Source organism: Strix aluco, chromosome 2 (genome assembly GCF_031877795.1).
Source record: "Strix aluco isolate bStrAlu1 chromosome 2, bStrAlu1.hap1, whole genome shotgun sequence".
Classification (NCBI taxonomy): domain Eukaryota; kingdom Metazoa; phylum Chordata; class Aves; order Strigiformes; family Strigidae; genus Strix; species Strix aluco.
The window spans coordinates 116,350,053-116,365,406 of NC_133932.1; the positions used below are offsets into that span (position 1 = coordinate 116,350,053).

At 40.8% G+C, this 15,354-nt stretch overlaps 1 protein-coding gene across 3 annotated transcripts in view; it reads left to right on the forward strand.

Annotated features, from left to right (window-relative positions):
- ATP8A2 (ATPase phospholipid transporting 8A2) overlaps positions 1-15,354 on the forward strand; it is a 353,217-nt gene that overhangs the window by 314,485 nt on the left and 23,378 nt on the right. For 2 of the 3 annotated variants that reach the window (XM_074815984.1, XM_074815985.1), the window contains 2 exons: positions 599-687; positions 6,654-6,758. In XM_074815984.1, the coding sequence (XP_074672085.1) occupies positions 599-687; positions 6,654-6,758 (194 nt within the window). Of the gene's footprint in view, positions 1-598; positions 688-6,653; positions 6,759-8,771; positions 8,809-15,354 lie in introns of all 3 variants that reach the window. The other variant, XR_012622101.1, reaches the window with a different exon arrangement.

The window sequence follows — 15,354 nt, forward strand, 5'->3', positions numbered from 1 at the left end:
GAGAAAAACGCAAATATAAACTTTGTGTTCTTTGTTTGTAGAAAAAGCCATTTATGGGACAGGAGTGAATCTTTCCCACCCTGGGTTTCAAGCAGCAGTAGTTTGAACAGGGAGTGCTGTATTTAAGTGGTATATGACTGAAACATTTTAGTGAGAAATGGTTTTTTTTTTTCACGTCAGTTTGATGCTGCTCAGAGATCTAGAACAGTGGGTAGAAAGAGAGTGGGCAAAGGGCACAAAAGATAGTCCAGAATGCAAGTTAAATGTGCTTATGGTGCCAAGAGAAAATGTGTCTGCCTGTATCCACAAATCAATTTTGGTGCAAGATTTGGTCAAAACGCTTGATTTTTTTGAAAATTTCTAAGGAATTTGAGATCATAATGAATGTTCGCAATGAGAAATGTCATTGCTGGCTGTGAATTATAGGCCTAACTTCTGTTAAGAGTTGATGAGACTTACCACCACCACCAAATTTCAACATCGCTCATGTCATGGATGCAGTACCTGTTTGATGCCATCACTCTACCTTTTCCTTGTAAACAACTACTTAACATGTAGTGGCTTGAAATTACTCATGATTTATTTGTTTTCTTCACAGGCTGGAATGGTCTTAAGATGTGGATACTTCTGGTTTGGCTTGTTTCTCGTGCCCACTGCGTGCCTTGTTAAAGACGTGGCGTGGACAGCGTAAGTCCCAGACCAGTTCTCTTGGTGTTACAGAATTATTCTGTGTGCAGAATGTTGTCCAGTCCAGTATTGTTCTGGAAAGAACTGCAAAGCCTCTCAGTGAATGCAAAATGGTGATACTCCTTTGGAAGACCTCTGAGCAAAGTAAAGTGGGAGTCATTTTTCACCTGCCAATGCAACCAGCAATGTGAGAGAATGAATAGTTACTCCTGAATCTGAAGGAGGCAGCCTTATCTGAGTAATGAAGGTGTGTCACCTTATGATTATTTGTGTTGTCCACTCTTTAGTTAAAGGCAAATATAAGTCAGACATCAGAGATTTCCTATTCCTAAAAAGGAGAAAATAATTCAGGTTAGGTAGAAAGTAAAAATGTGGCATTCTAATCCATACTCAGTAAGCTCCCAGTTCTTTGTCGGCTGCTCTGTAGGTTCTTCTTCAACAGTGGGTCTTCCAAGACTTAACTGAGAGAAGAACAATACTCTGCACTCGGTGGGTGAAGTAAAGTCTTAATGATTCCTTCCCTGCCCAGAGAGGAGGAACAACCCTTGTGAAATAGAAGCCTGCATAAGCTCATTCTCTCAAAACTCTGGTTTCAGAGCACTGCAGAAGGCAAGCAACTTTAAGAACTTTGATTTAAAGAGAAGCAACTTACCTTCTCTACCATTGCAATTTGAAATGCAGAAGTATCATTTTAATTTAGAATTTCTGGTGTTTTGTTCACCTTGTTTTTAAGTGTGTTAAGCACCAAAGCTTTCATCCTTTCCCTTGGAAAGCTGTGTTACAACAAAGAAGGTTTTATTACATAGGTATGTAATAACCTCGTGCGAGGAGGATCCAGGACATTCCAACTCTGGGGTAAAAAGGCTGATCCTAGCTGGAGTGAAGAGGGAATATAGGTTAGCTTGTCGCTTGTCAGAAAAGCTCAAAGTGAAAGTATCATAACACGTAACCCTTTGCTTCAGGAATGAGCTGTCAGCCAAGGAAGATTCTTAGCATCATAGAATCATTTAGGTTGGAAAAGACCTTTGAGATCATCAAGTCCAACCATAAACCTAACGCTGCCAAGTCCACCAATCTTCTTTACAGAGAAATGCAGAAAATACTGAAAAAAGCCTAAAGTTTCCCAAACACAGGCACGTTTTGAACACCGGCATAAAAGGATAAATCAAGTCATATGCATATATCTGAAAATCTTTTTTTCTTCCTATGGGGTTGATAACACAGCTAAATTAAACTGGTAGTAGGCAAATCTGTCAATCAATAAGTACTTAAATGTTTTCCTATTTTCTTCCTCAGCTTGATTTTCACGAGCTACTCTGCTAAAATTAAAACTAGGTATCGTAATGTAAAACTTCTGTTCAGGCCAAACTATGATTTAATAGTCTAGCACACTAGAGGGTTTTTTTGTTACACTCATTAAACTTCTCCAAATGAAAATTATTTTAAAATTCTAAAGGTGAGGCCAAAATGTTTAAATTTAGGTACTTAACTTTGTCTGTGACCTGCTTTTTAAAGCTCTAAAAAAACCCCTTACAATTCATTTAGCATAAAAGGCCCTGCTCCTGTGTCAGACATTATTTAAAATTACCTGCATAGAAGTCAGTGGGAGTACTTTTGTGATTAAAGCCAAATAGGACCTGAACTGTTTACAGCATCTGGGATCAAATATATATATTTAGGTGTCCAAGATTACACTTTATTTTTTGCAATGTTTTCATGATAGTTGGATGTCCTGAAGTTGTCCTCTGTTCCTGTCAGTTCTTGGCAAAAATAACTCAAGAATTTAAAACAGGCCAGACCAAGGCAGGCTCATCCTCAGCTATTACTCATTTAAAACTCTGTTACTGACTCAGCCTGTTCTTTAACATTTCTTAGAGAGATCTCGGCAACATAATCCTTTCAGTGGTTGAGACAGAGAATGTACAGAGATTGTGAAGCTCTCTAGACAAACATGTATGATTGATATTTTCCCAACAGATATTAAACAGGAGGCTCCTATCAATGTTAAGCAAAAAATCTGTTCTCTGAGGAAGACTTTTTTTTTAACCCATCACTGAAAAATTAACACCATTAACATTTTAACTAGGATAAAAGAAATGACACAGCTATCAGCACTGCCATATGGAAGGAGTAAAGGTCTGTTTCCTTTCCAAGAGGCTTGCCATTCAAAACTTGAGCCCAAGGCCTCTGGAAATCAGCCGGCACATTTCCACAGCAGCACTTACACCACATCGCTGCCTGTAATTCAGCAGAATCTGATTTTGGCCATAAAATTCCAGCAGCTCTGACTTCTCATGGTCATGGAATTTATCCCTTTAAGTTTCTTTTGGACATGAAGCATATGTCTGCAGAAAGAGCATCCATGTGGCCCAAAAGGTACATGCCTAATTTCAGTATAAGATACTGCCAGAAAACCATAAATATGGTACAGAGTTTTTGTCTGGAAGAAGGTTAAAAGGCATAGTAAAGTGTATTTCAAACTCATACAAATCTTTGTTTCTAAACCGCTGTGCTGCATCTGCTATTAAAACTTGCATTGCTGGAAGCAAGAGCTAGTTTTACATGTTCCCTTTGTTGCACAGGCTACAGTTGTCAACACACCTCTTATCTCCTATGTTCTCTGCAGTTCCAGGCTTTTTTATTAACTTCTTTTTTCCTTACAAGTGAATCAAGGAAATGTGGAAAACTCTCTTTAAAAAGAGAAGGAAGCTTATTATTATTACTTGGCTGCAATACCACATTGTTAACTTTGGTCCATTACCCTGAATTCAGTGGCTTGCTTTTTGCCTTATAAAAGTCCCAGTTGTGCTGCCATTGAAATGAACAGAGCTTTATAAGGTGAGTGCTTCCTCACAGTTGGCACATGTCACTTAAATGTCTGTCACTGCTGTTAGGAAGTCTTGAAATAGCCGAGCCACAAAGCTGTGTGGGAATCATAAAAACATAGAATGTATTCCAGCAAAATTAGGCAAGAGGGCAAGAATTTCTTAATAATCAGTGTCTAAATATTTTGTGTTACATTGAAAAATTTCCTGAGCTTTCCAATCATTACCAAAATCTTCGTGTAGTTTTTTTACTGTGGGGGAAGAACATGTTGCACTTGCCAGCTCCGCAGTGTAAATAAGAGAGAAGGAATGAGGAGCTCTTCCCATCCTTGCCCATGCTTGTAGTTCCTGGAGTGCAAGACTCCTAATATGGTGTTGAAGATAATGAACCAGAGTAGAGGTGTCATCAGGCTTGAGAAAAGTTTATGAATGTTACCATGCTTCTCCCTGGCAGATTCTGGCCTCCTGAACCCCATAAAGACCCTCCTAGAGCAGTGACATGAAGCTATACACCTCCCTGGCTTGGATGGGGAAGGACCACCCAAAATATAAAGATAACCCTTTGCCCATTCTTATGGTCCATGATCTTAATAACCCAGTGTTGTGAGGGAAAGATGAGTTTGTCTCTATGTAACACATCAAATTTCAGCTGAACAGTAACATCGAACACAAGATGTCATAATTTATTGAGGACAGATCGTGCATCTAGGGCCACTTGTAAACTACAAGGTAAAAGTGAAGACTTCAACCTGTTTTTTCGTGTATCGTAAGTCAATAATGTGCCGTTGTGAAAAAGTCATGAAGTATCTAGTCCTGTTGCTAGCAGTCTATGGAATATTTGCAGATGGGAGCAAGTCCAGACTCTGAGGCAATTGTAATAGCGTATTTTTCAGTATTTATTTTTGGAGAAACATGTGAATAGGTTAGCTCATGCCCTTTCTGTAAATACTTAATTACTGACTCTTCCATGGATGCTCTTGCTTCCAAGCGAAGGAGTGACTCAATGCATAACAATTACCTGCAGTTTTATTGTTACTTTATGGATACCCAGCCACATCAGAGCCCATATATTTCATCATTTCACACTACTAACAAATTACTTCAGTACCCCCAACTTCAGGACAACAGTATTTTTTCCATATTGTGAAATATTAGTGCAATGCCTCCTTGTACTGTGCTGTACTAATTGGACTTTGTTGCTCAGGCTCCATTCTGTTAAATTTTGAATTCAATATTTACTCTAAGGGAAAAGAAAAATGTCTCTCATCTCTTCCGGTGTATGGCAAGATAAACAAGGAACCTTGGGAGAGATTGAATAACTTGGCAATTTCTGCGGTTTTGTCTGTGGGAAAACTGGTTATAAAGGATTTTAAAACTTCCAAACATGCTCAGTCTTCCAGTTTGCAATAGTAGGTACAGCCTCTTTAAAAGGTAAGAGATGAGTTCAAGGTCAAAATTTCAATGCATTTACTCAAAGTGTGATAGTGAAGTCAACTGTAAAGATTATACAAGTTAATAGCTCAAAGCTTTCTTACTTTAATTGCTATAGTTTCCCTTCCTCAAAGAGGAGACCAGTCTAATCATTAGCCTAACTAGTTATGGGAACTTGAATCTAATTAATTTCTGCGTAGCTATTAGTAATCTCACATTCTTGAAACATTATGTGTTTTAAAAATATCCTTGCCGCTGATTTCTTCTGTCACAGTACATTGGTGTTCCCTTGCAAATCATACACCTTTTGTGGTTTATTTTAATAGGGTGCTCTTCTAAGTACATTCTGATACTCTTTACCTCCAGATTTTCCTATGCTTCATCTTTTGTTATTCTCTTTTTTCCCCTCTTAGATGCAGATGTGTTTTGAAAAGTAGTTTTCATTTTGGCTTCTCATTTTGAGACATTTGGGCCTAATTCAGCACCACAAAGACCAGAGGACTTGGATAGCCTAGTATTAATATCAAGGCACTGTCATCTAAAATAGTATCAGCAAAGATTTTGTGGTCTTTGTTTCTTATTCCCCATGGAAGGAATAATAACAATCATGCTTTTTAAAAGTAAATACATCTTCATTATATTTTACATATACACCAGTTATTATTCTTCTGTTAGAGAGAGTTTGACATTGGTTTACATCATTGGTTAAAGATTATAGTATGTGCATGTAAGATTTTTATACAACTTGTAAAGAAATTTTTGCCATCTCTAGAGTTGAAGAATGTTATTTTAATGCTATGAACAAAGTGGTGTCTCAGCCAGCTTGGCTCCGTCTTGTTTTCAGGCTTACGGTGCAGTCACATGCAAATCAATCTTATCTCACAGGATACTTGTCCTTCTTTAAGTGACACAAAAGAGGAAGCTGATCAAAAACTGCCAGTTGAAGAGAGATCCCTGCGTTTTGTATTACTGTTTTGTACATGTCAAGACAGAGGGGACTAGATTATCTCATATCAGTATAATTTAGGTATAACAATACTGGAGCAGTAGGTAAAACTGGGGGAAAAAAGGCCCAAGTCTCTTCACGGGGGACATTGCTCTCCAAAATTTGGTTGCATGTGTGGTACATGGATTGGTATTTGAATCCCCAAGCCAAGAAAATAGGACATAGCCAGTCTTGTTACTGTCGCTTTGAAAGCGCAGTGGGGAGAGAAGTGCCTTTCCAAGTCATGTGAGACTGATAAATGAAAATAAAAGGGCTTGAATGGCAATTATTATCTGAGACTCTCCTCAGGTTTTCAGAGCAGTCCCACACATAGCTCAAAAGACAGAGTGGAATCATGTTTTACTGACATGAATATTCAATGAATCCCAGATCTTTTGTCTGAATGCCCGGGTCCTGAGCAGTCCCGTGGTAGTGGTGTCAGGTCTCCATAGTCCCATAGCTTTGCTGCTTGGTTAGATTTTGACTGTTGTGTTGAAGCAGATGAGCTCTGCTGGATTTGAAGACCTAATTTCTCATTTCTTATGTAATATTTCCCAGGTATCGTGAACCTGAACTGACATGCATACACTGTCCCTTATTTCCCAAATCCTTCAAAGGAAGACCTTGCACCTCTTATCTGAGAGTAAAATCGGGGTTTTGTAGCAAAACAAATGTTCACGTGGCTCTTTTGGTTTGTTTTTCTTTTTGTCTTTCTTGTGGTACAGGGCCAAGCATACCTACCGTAAAACTTTACTGGAGCAAGTTCAGGAGTTGGAGATGAAGACAGGAGAGCTGGGAAAAGCCATGCTTCGTGACAGTAATGGAAAGAGGTGGGGCATGTCTATGCTGATACTTAAAACAGACCCTTCTTGTCCCCTCCCCTCCATCTTTCTCATTCACCATTCAAATCTGATTCCAGGCAGGGTAAGACATTTCTTCTGTATTATTTATTGTTGTTCCTTTTCATGTATGACTGTTGCCCCCACTGAAATCAGCCCTTCCAGTTTCATTTCTCCTGCATTACTGCTGTGAAGCTGTATTGGAAACTGCAGCTCAGTCTCCTGCCTAGCAACATGTTGCTGTTATCTAGCCACCGGGCCAGACTGGTTTTGAAAGGACTTTGCTGTATGTCATCCAAAAAAAAAAAAAACCTCAATCTGATAACCATGTCAGGGGAGGGAACTGTCTGCGACTCAGGATATGAAGACTGTAGCTAAAAGGAGAACTGGCTAATCCGGTGTGTCCTACAACTTCATTCAGTCTCACCTTATGGGTTTTTTTTTTTAATGCTTTTGCTTTTTTCTACTGCCGTTTACAGGCCTGTGCTTTTCAGGGTTCTCAGTTTCACGTTGTGCCTCTCCCTTATATCCACACCATATGGACTTGAACATATTGCTGTTATTGAGTCTTTCATTGTAAGGGGAGAGTATGTCTTATGTGGGAATTTTTGTCTCTTCTGAAAGAAGCTAAAGAAAATCATAGTGAGGCTTTTGCATCCAACAGTTTCATTTACCATCTCAGAATGTGGTTCTGCATCAGCTGGTCGGAAAAGCTTCCCAAGTTCAAAAAGGTTTTCAAACTAATGCTTCTGTTCCTTACACAATATGGCACCACATGACTTGCTAAGAAACTACATGATCATTAAACTGGATTTTAGCAAACCTTATAAACTAGCAAACTGAGTGGAATGGGGCTTTTAAAAGATTTTGTTCTTCTGGGGCAGGGTCATCCTTTGAGCCTTTGATGTCTATTCTAAGGTAAACTAATTGCCATATTGTAGCTGCTGTTTAGACGAGCGGATAGTAGATTTTTTTTCAACTAAGCTCGTGAGTTAATAAGCACTATTTTTAGGGAAAATTATCAGGGAGTGAGTTTACCAAGATTATAATAAACTGAAAAACTTTGAAAAATGCTTGTCTGAACCTCAATGTGTTTATAAGATGTCCTTAGTGACCAGAGTTTGCTTTTCAGAGGCCAAGACAAAGTAAACACAGTGTTATTGATTAAGATCACTTCAAAACATTTGGTATGTTCAGTTTTTATTTTGAGTCATTTTTCTGCTGTGACTTTTGGTTCCTATAAAACACGGTGCATAAATTGTGCTCACTTGCAAAAGTCATGAACTGCACATCAAATCATTTAAAAAGAAAACGCAAACTTTGCAGCACTGGTCAACAAAAGCAACCTTCTATGCCACAATTAAAACCAACAAAGATGCCTGAAATCAGGCATTAATTAAAATTGGGCCTTGATTTTAGAGGACTGAGCGGTCACCTTGAAGTCAGTTGGAGCCTAAGGGCTTGGTACCAAAGTCAGGTCAGCCTTCCAGGCAAGAAAAGTGTAACTTGGTGTTTTGAGGTGCTGACTGATTAGATGCCAGGCAAGTGAAATCCAGGTCAGCAGAAAACTGGCCGTTCCAGGTATGCAGCTCCAATAGTATGAGCCCCTTTAGCTGTTGCTGTGCTTCCTATCCATGCATAGGATGTAAAGTTGCACTCATTTCAGTTTGTAGCATTTGTGTTTTCCTGACAGTATTTAGTGCCAGTTACTGACAACCAGAGTGGAGAGTCAGTCCGTTTTTTGCCTGATTAATCACTGGTTGCAAGGTGGGTTTGACATACTGTTGTTAACAGTGAGATAGACTTAGCATTTGATTTGTTTATATGTGCGTGTATGTGTCTCCATGAACTTGATGGGTTTCTTCTCTGTTTACACACTGTCCTGACTTTCTGTAAATGTAATGGCCATGTTGTAATTCATTCATATGCTGCATGTTTTCATAGCCTTTTACTTTATTGCATTCTCACTGCAAACTCTTTCATCTGCATTCCTCCTCCATATAGCTTCACTTCATTCTCGAAACGCTTGCATGGAGATGATGTAAGGAATCCCTTCTGGCCCTCCTTCCCATTCTCCCTCCCCCCTTCTTTCCATGAATTTGTTTGTTCTCCTTCCTAATTGCTCCCAGATTTTCTGGGTGGTCCATCTGTGAACTAGATAATGGTAGAGTGCCTCTGCCTGCTAGGAGCTGGTGTGCTGTGCTTGTGATGTGGCCTCCTGAGTGCTCTTCAGAGTTGTTCTGTCTTTTATCTCTTTTGTCTCCTGGCTCTTTCACACCTGCTAGAAATCGTGTGCTTGTCCAAAGGTAAGGGTGAGGGTGGGAAAGAAGCAAAGTGGGAACTTTCTGCAGTTACAGCCTCTCTGGTTCATGATCTTTGATTTTTTTTAAATATTTCCTTGAGGCTGGTGAAAATGAGTGCTGAGGCGTGTGCGCTGCTCTCCCCTCTTGCCTGCAGCTCCATTGCCCTTGGGATGTTTCTGGCAATGTGACACTGCAGGAAGGGGAAGTAACCGGAGTCTTCTCATTTCTAATGGGAAGTGGAGAGCTGCTTTAAAACTGCACGGGTCTGTCCGTCACCTCCAAGTAACAGTGTTAGCTCTTGGTTGGAATTGTTCCTGAAAACATCCACTAGGTGTTGGTTTGTTCAGGCAGCTGTGGAAGATAAGCTGGCTGTCATCAGGGTCTATTTTCCTGGGCCACATAGTGGAAGCCTTTTTTTTTTTTGTTCAGTGTTTTTTACAAAAAAACAACAGAAATATCACACCCAATTACAGATAAGAGAAGGGTTTAGGGAGCTAATTGCTTTTATCATTGCCTAGACCTTAGACAAAAAATGAGGTGCGAGATCTGAATGTTTAGGATTAATCTGCTAAACAAAAAGCAATTCACAAAGCCCAGAAAGCAGTGAGTGCATCTAGGCTTGCACAACAGGATGCCAACAGTTTGCTGTGGCTCAGCTGAATTTCTGTAAAATGTGAGCGGGATAGCACCTGGGTCCTCACTGCACTTGGGGAAGGAGTGTCAGGAGATCTGCATGTGCCACTTCATACATAAATACACGTATCCTGTCTTAGAGGGTCTTCACCTGGCCAACTCTTCTTGCTAGACACATTTTTCCGGGTTAATAAAAAATGTCTTCACTAGTGCTTATTACATGCTTCTGAATCTTAGCCTCTTTGAACAGTTTCTAAAATGGAATTTGCTTGTATCGATCTGAAAAAGCAGGTGCAAATTTTTGCCTTACCAATGGCAGGGAGCAAACGGCAAGGCAAGCGGTAGATCAAGGAGTATCTCGTCTGCACAAGGAAGTGTGTCAGCAGTCTGAGCACTACAGCTGGATCCCAAAAACTTTGCAAATAATATTAGAGTGATGCTTGGAAATTATATCAAGTGTATTGTTTTGAGCTGTAAAAGGTCATGTTCTCATCTCTCTATATATCTCATCTGGAGAGCTAAAAGTTTACTTTTCGTGAAAGCTGGGATGATCACAAAATCAGATGATTCCAGGAGCAGGGGATTTCATCAGGGGAAAAAAGTATCTGGAAAACTAGCAACTCCAGAAATAGCTTGAGAAGCAGAGGAGAGTGTGTGCAGTAAGGGGCTGGTGATGGATCCCATGTCATGCTCGCCTGCCTGCATGTGGAAGATGAGTACCTGCACTTGCCCTCCCCAGCCTGGCATCCAGCAGTGCTGGGCTGGACTCCAGCCCAGCTGCGATGTGAGCAAGCCTTGGTTCGGGAAGGGAGAGAGGCTCCCTGGCACTCTCACATAACAAAAGGCAGGATTTAACACTAAATTTACATGAATTTGGAGAGGTGAGAGGGGCAGCTCATGTGCCAAAACAAACATGGACATGTGGAGACACCTGCCCAGCAGACTTAATCATGTTAACATGTAAGATTTACACAAAGAAAACAAACAGTTTTTCTACAGGTTTGTGTTCAAAAGTGGCATTGAGTTCAGCTGCAGAGATTTTTGTGTCTTTAAATAAGTTTGCAACTATATTTTGGCTCATAAAGGGCTGAATCTTCAAGTCCACATTCACTTTTCACTCTGTGTAACCTCTCATTGAAGTCAGCAGGAGTTCAGGTGGAGTAAAGCCTGATTAGGGACCAAAGCAAACTTTACTTTGGAAGCCCATGTCACTTCATTGCTCCACTGGCCAACTAATGGAGAGCAAGCAAAACTGTGCAGCACCCTCTTTGCGACAGTAGATTTCCTGTTTCAGAGGGTTTCTCTGTCTTGGAATTGTCAGAGAGCTCCCTTTGAAAGTAGCTTTTTAGTTGTTTTTCTGTTCTGTTCTCAATCCATTGGTGGCTGAGATTAGAAAATTATTTGATACTGAAGAACTGTGTAACTTTCACAGTTTATGTACTTCACAAGAAGCTGAAGGGCCTGTCTGAGGTGCTGCAGAAAAGTGCCTGCATCACTGAAGTACTGGGAGGAATTTCTTCAAATTATTCAGAAATCTGGGAGGCAGTGTTTTGTCTTTAACAAAGGTGAAGGGAAGTGACTACAGAACTAGTGAGGTATAGCTGTGAAGGACAAGGAAGCACTGTGGTTTGCTTTTGTGCAGCATTTTTCAGTATGCCTTTTTACTCTTGCTTTCAGACCCCCACTGATGATAGCTAGCCACCTCTTTCTTTCATCTCCATTTCATAAAACAAATACTGTTTTTCACTGTACCTAAAACAGCAGTTCCCCACAGTCTCTCCACTGTCTACATCCAACAAGGAGACACGCTGGTGGAGATTCTTTCATTTAAGTGCTTCTCACCAAATCTAAACTCTGTTGCTTTAGTGAAACATGCATGACCAGCTCTCACCCTGAAAGCAAGATGTCTTACTTATCTTAGCCTCTGTTTTATTTGGTGGATGAGGACAGATGCCTGTCTCATTTCAATTGGTGAACTGACACAGGTACCCGTGGAGACTTGCCCACTCCACAGGTCCCTGGGGAGGAGCAAGAGGAGAATGTGGGAAACCTGACTCAGGCTTGTGGCTATGCATGGAGGCGAGACTGGCAGAGCCCTCAGCCTCACACTGGCTGAAGCAGAAATGGTAAAACAGACTTAACTTTTCTCTTAACAAACCCATGAATGAGCTGAGGACCTGATCTCATGGTTCCCGAGGAAGAGGCAAGCTTTTTCATTAAGATCAAGAGGAACGAGGCTTGGGCTCATTATATTTCAAAGCACTTTGTCTCTTTATTGATGCATTTCAAATTACGTCTACTTGAATAGGGAGACCATGCCAGTAAGGCCTCTTCCTATCAGCAGGTACAATAAATCTTATTTGAAACACTCAGTCTTGTGTTTTCAACTAGTTAAACAGCATTGGATGTTTGGAGCCAAATTCTTGTTTCATGAATGTGTTGACTTCAGCGTATTTACTCAGGATACACATGATTGTGATCTGAATCCGGCCTGTCCGGTGCAGCTGAGGGTAAAATGAAATTGAAGAGGGGAGAGGTGTATTTTGGTTTTTGAGGTTGCAGAGTCTTTTTATCAATTTTTCCAGATGTTCTTCACACCATTTCTGGGAAGCAAAGGCAAGATTTCTCAACCAGCATACACAACAAAGTGACTGGCATATTTACGATTTTTCCTTGCAGCTTTTCTAGTAAAAAGATATTACACTCCTTTTACTAGCAAAAAGCACATAAAGTGATATCAGTGGGTTTTTTTAAATTCTTTGATTCCATATGGTAAACATTCATGTATGGTAGGTGGAAAATGCCTCATTTTGTTTTATTTTACACTTGTCCCTTTCTCTCTCCCTCCTGTGCCATATCAGTAAGAAATCATAACATTATTTTTTCATTTTAATATGTACTGTTAATTTCCGGCATTTCTAACCCCTATGTGTGAGGCACTTGAAATTACTAGGTTTGATTCTGTTCTGAGTTAAGCAGTGGGGAGGCCGTGGGGCAGAGATAGGAAGGAGCAGAGGGCAGAGAGGATTTCAGAAGCTGGGCAGAGGGAGTTATGCTCCCGCTGGCACTGGAGACCCAAGTGCCCAGCTGGTAGTGCAAACTAGTTGGAGCTGACATGTCCCTTCTCCGGAGCAATTAATTATTTCACATCCTGATTGTGCCTATCACATAACCTTGAGGGAGATCTAGTGCACAAATAGGGTTAAAACCTGGTGACCTGGAGAAGGATTTAGAGCTGTGATCAAATGTGCTAGCAAAGTCAAAGTTGACGGAGGTACAGTATAAGCACAAAGGCCAAAATGAAGTTGTAAATTGAAAGGAAAGATTAGAAACAAGGAGAACATAACAAGATGGGAGTTAAAACTGATTAAGGGGCCAATCTCTCTGATGCCTAATCCTGAGTTACTGGGTTGGGCACCGGGGATCTCCACAGGGGAGAGAAGAAATCTTCCCTCCAGGCTGCACAGCAGGAGAACTGCTCCATAACAACTATTCCAGCCTAATGGCTTCAGCAGTCTGCCTCAGCCTCGGCTCCTCTGCTGGCTAACCTGGTCTTGGAAGAGGCACGACAGCCTGCATTCACGTCTCTGATTCATGGCAAATAATAAAGTACTAAGTTATGTGTAGTAAGTACAAGAAAACTAAAGTTGTACTTGATAGTAATTTTTTAGTGGGCAGTTACAAAATACTTAAGAGCTTAAAGAAAAGCAATTTGGCTTTTTGCAGATCAACCAAATGTCCAGGGCTTTGCTCTAAATTGTATCCAGACACTTTCAAAGTTCATCAGTTTTTGTTGTTGCCTTGAGCTGTTCTTTAGCTTTTTTTCCTCTAAAGAAAGGAAGAAAAAACCTGATAGGAGAAGGAGTTTCAAGTTTTTGAACACAGAAGTAATTTCGACTTCAGTCAAGCTATGTAAGTGGACTTCTTTAAATCAGAAGGTTTAGATTTAATTAAAAAAACAAACAAACAAAACCAACAAACAAAAACCACCTTTCCGTACAGACCAAGCATGGAAAACTTCAATGTCCAAGGTGACTAGTTCTGAAAAAAATGAGTGAGTAGGAAAAGAATGTTACAATAGCAACTATCTTGCCACCTTATCTGTAGAGAATATGACCAAGCACCAGCTAGAGTAAGTGCAAAGTGAGGCATTTACGGACAAGAAGTAAACAGCACTGATACCAAAAGGAGGATAGCTGAAAAGCAGCAAGCCACAGTTAGCCTTTTCTTCTTCTCAGCTGTTTAAATTGAGTCAATTTCCACATTTTGGAAAGGCTGAAGGCAATACTAGCCAGGTTCAACTTTGTGTTAAGTCAGTTGGCTTTGGGACAGCTGACAATGATGCCTGACCCCCACCCCATATAATGAAATACATAAACACATTAATGTTTGCAGTGCTTAGAAATGGAAGGCAATCTAAGCAGACAGATCTCATTTTCTTAGGGTTGTTGCTTTTCAGAGAGGCATGTCATGTTTAGTGTCTGCTTTTTTTAGAAGTTATTTTTAAAAGATGCTTGGTAATACTGTCTTCTGTTCAAATAAGTAGTCTGGAAAGAAGTTTAGGAATAACAGCCTCAAAAATGAAGGCTAGAGTGGATTGTCCATGTGATTTTAGGAGTCAAAGGAGGAATCTGTTTGGCTTTTGTGCCTTAGGACATTGTTAACGACAAAAGAAAATGTAAATCATCCTTGCTTGTCATCAGAAGGAATAGCTTTGTCCTGTTTTTAGCCATAGAACCTTAAGGACCAACTTGAAGAGGATTTTGTGGACTTAAGAGTAGAGATTTTGGTCCCAGAACTCTACATCCAGTCTGGGTGCTGCACATGGGGGTTGGCCGAAGCTCGCAACATGCCTTGCCTCTGCTGTTGTAGGGTGGTTCTGCTACTGGCACAAGGTGATGTGGCAACATGGGTAGACTTGCATGCACCTGACATGGGGCCTGCTGCCACATGCTGGCTGCAGGCTCTCGTGCATTCAAACCTCCGAGATGTGATGGGAAAGGAAAGCTGCTGTTTTGGTGAAGTAGCATGCTACCAGGCCAAATCACAAGCTGTTAACAACAGTGTTTTTCCAGGGTAAGGGTCGTGAATCCATGGGATTTTGTTGATGTGGCTGCAGGGCTGGCTTAAGAGTTTTACAGGCCATTTGTTACCAGCTGTGGCCATACTGGCCCATCTTTGCCCTATCTCAGTTGGATCAGCTCAACTGTTTGTGAGTCCATGTGATAAATGAGCTGAAGGAAATGGGATGGTGTGGGGAGCACTGTCAAGTTCTGACCTACTGGTAAGGGCAGGAACCACTTTAGCCATCAGTCACCACATCCATGGAGCTGCTGCCGAAGTCGTGTGACACTCAACTTTTTCACATCCAGGTGGGATAAGAGACTTGTAGCTGCCTGTGAGCTGAGCTCTGTACTGCATGTTGCAAGCCTGGAAAGCTCACCACTACATGACTGCTTTAAGTATGCTCCAAGTCAGTCTTGCAAGGCCACACATCCAGGTATATTTAGTGTTTAGCAGACAAACACTTGGCTGGATAATGTCAAATGCAACTGCTGGAGGGAAATTCCTTAAACAGTTGCCTCCTATGTAGGGAAAGGGAGTTTCTCCTCTGTGACTGTGACATGTACTTGGGAATCAGCTGAAAGGGA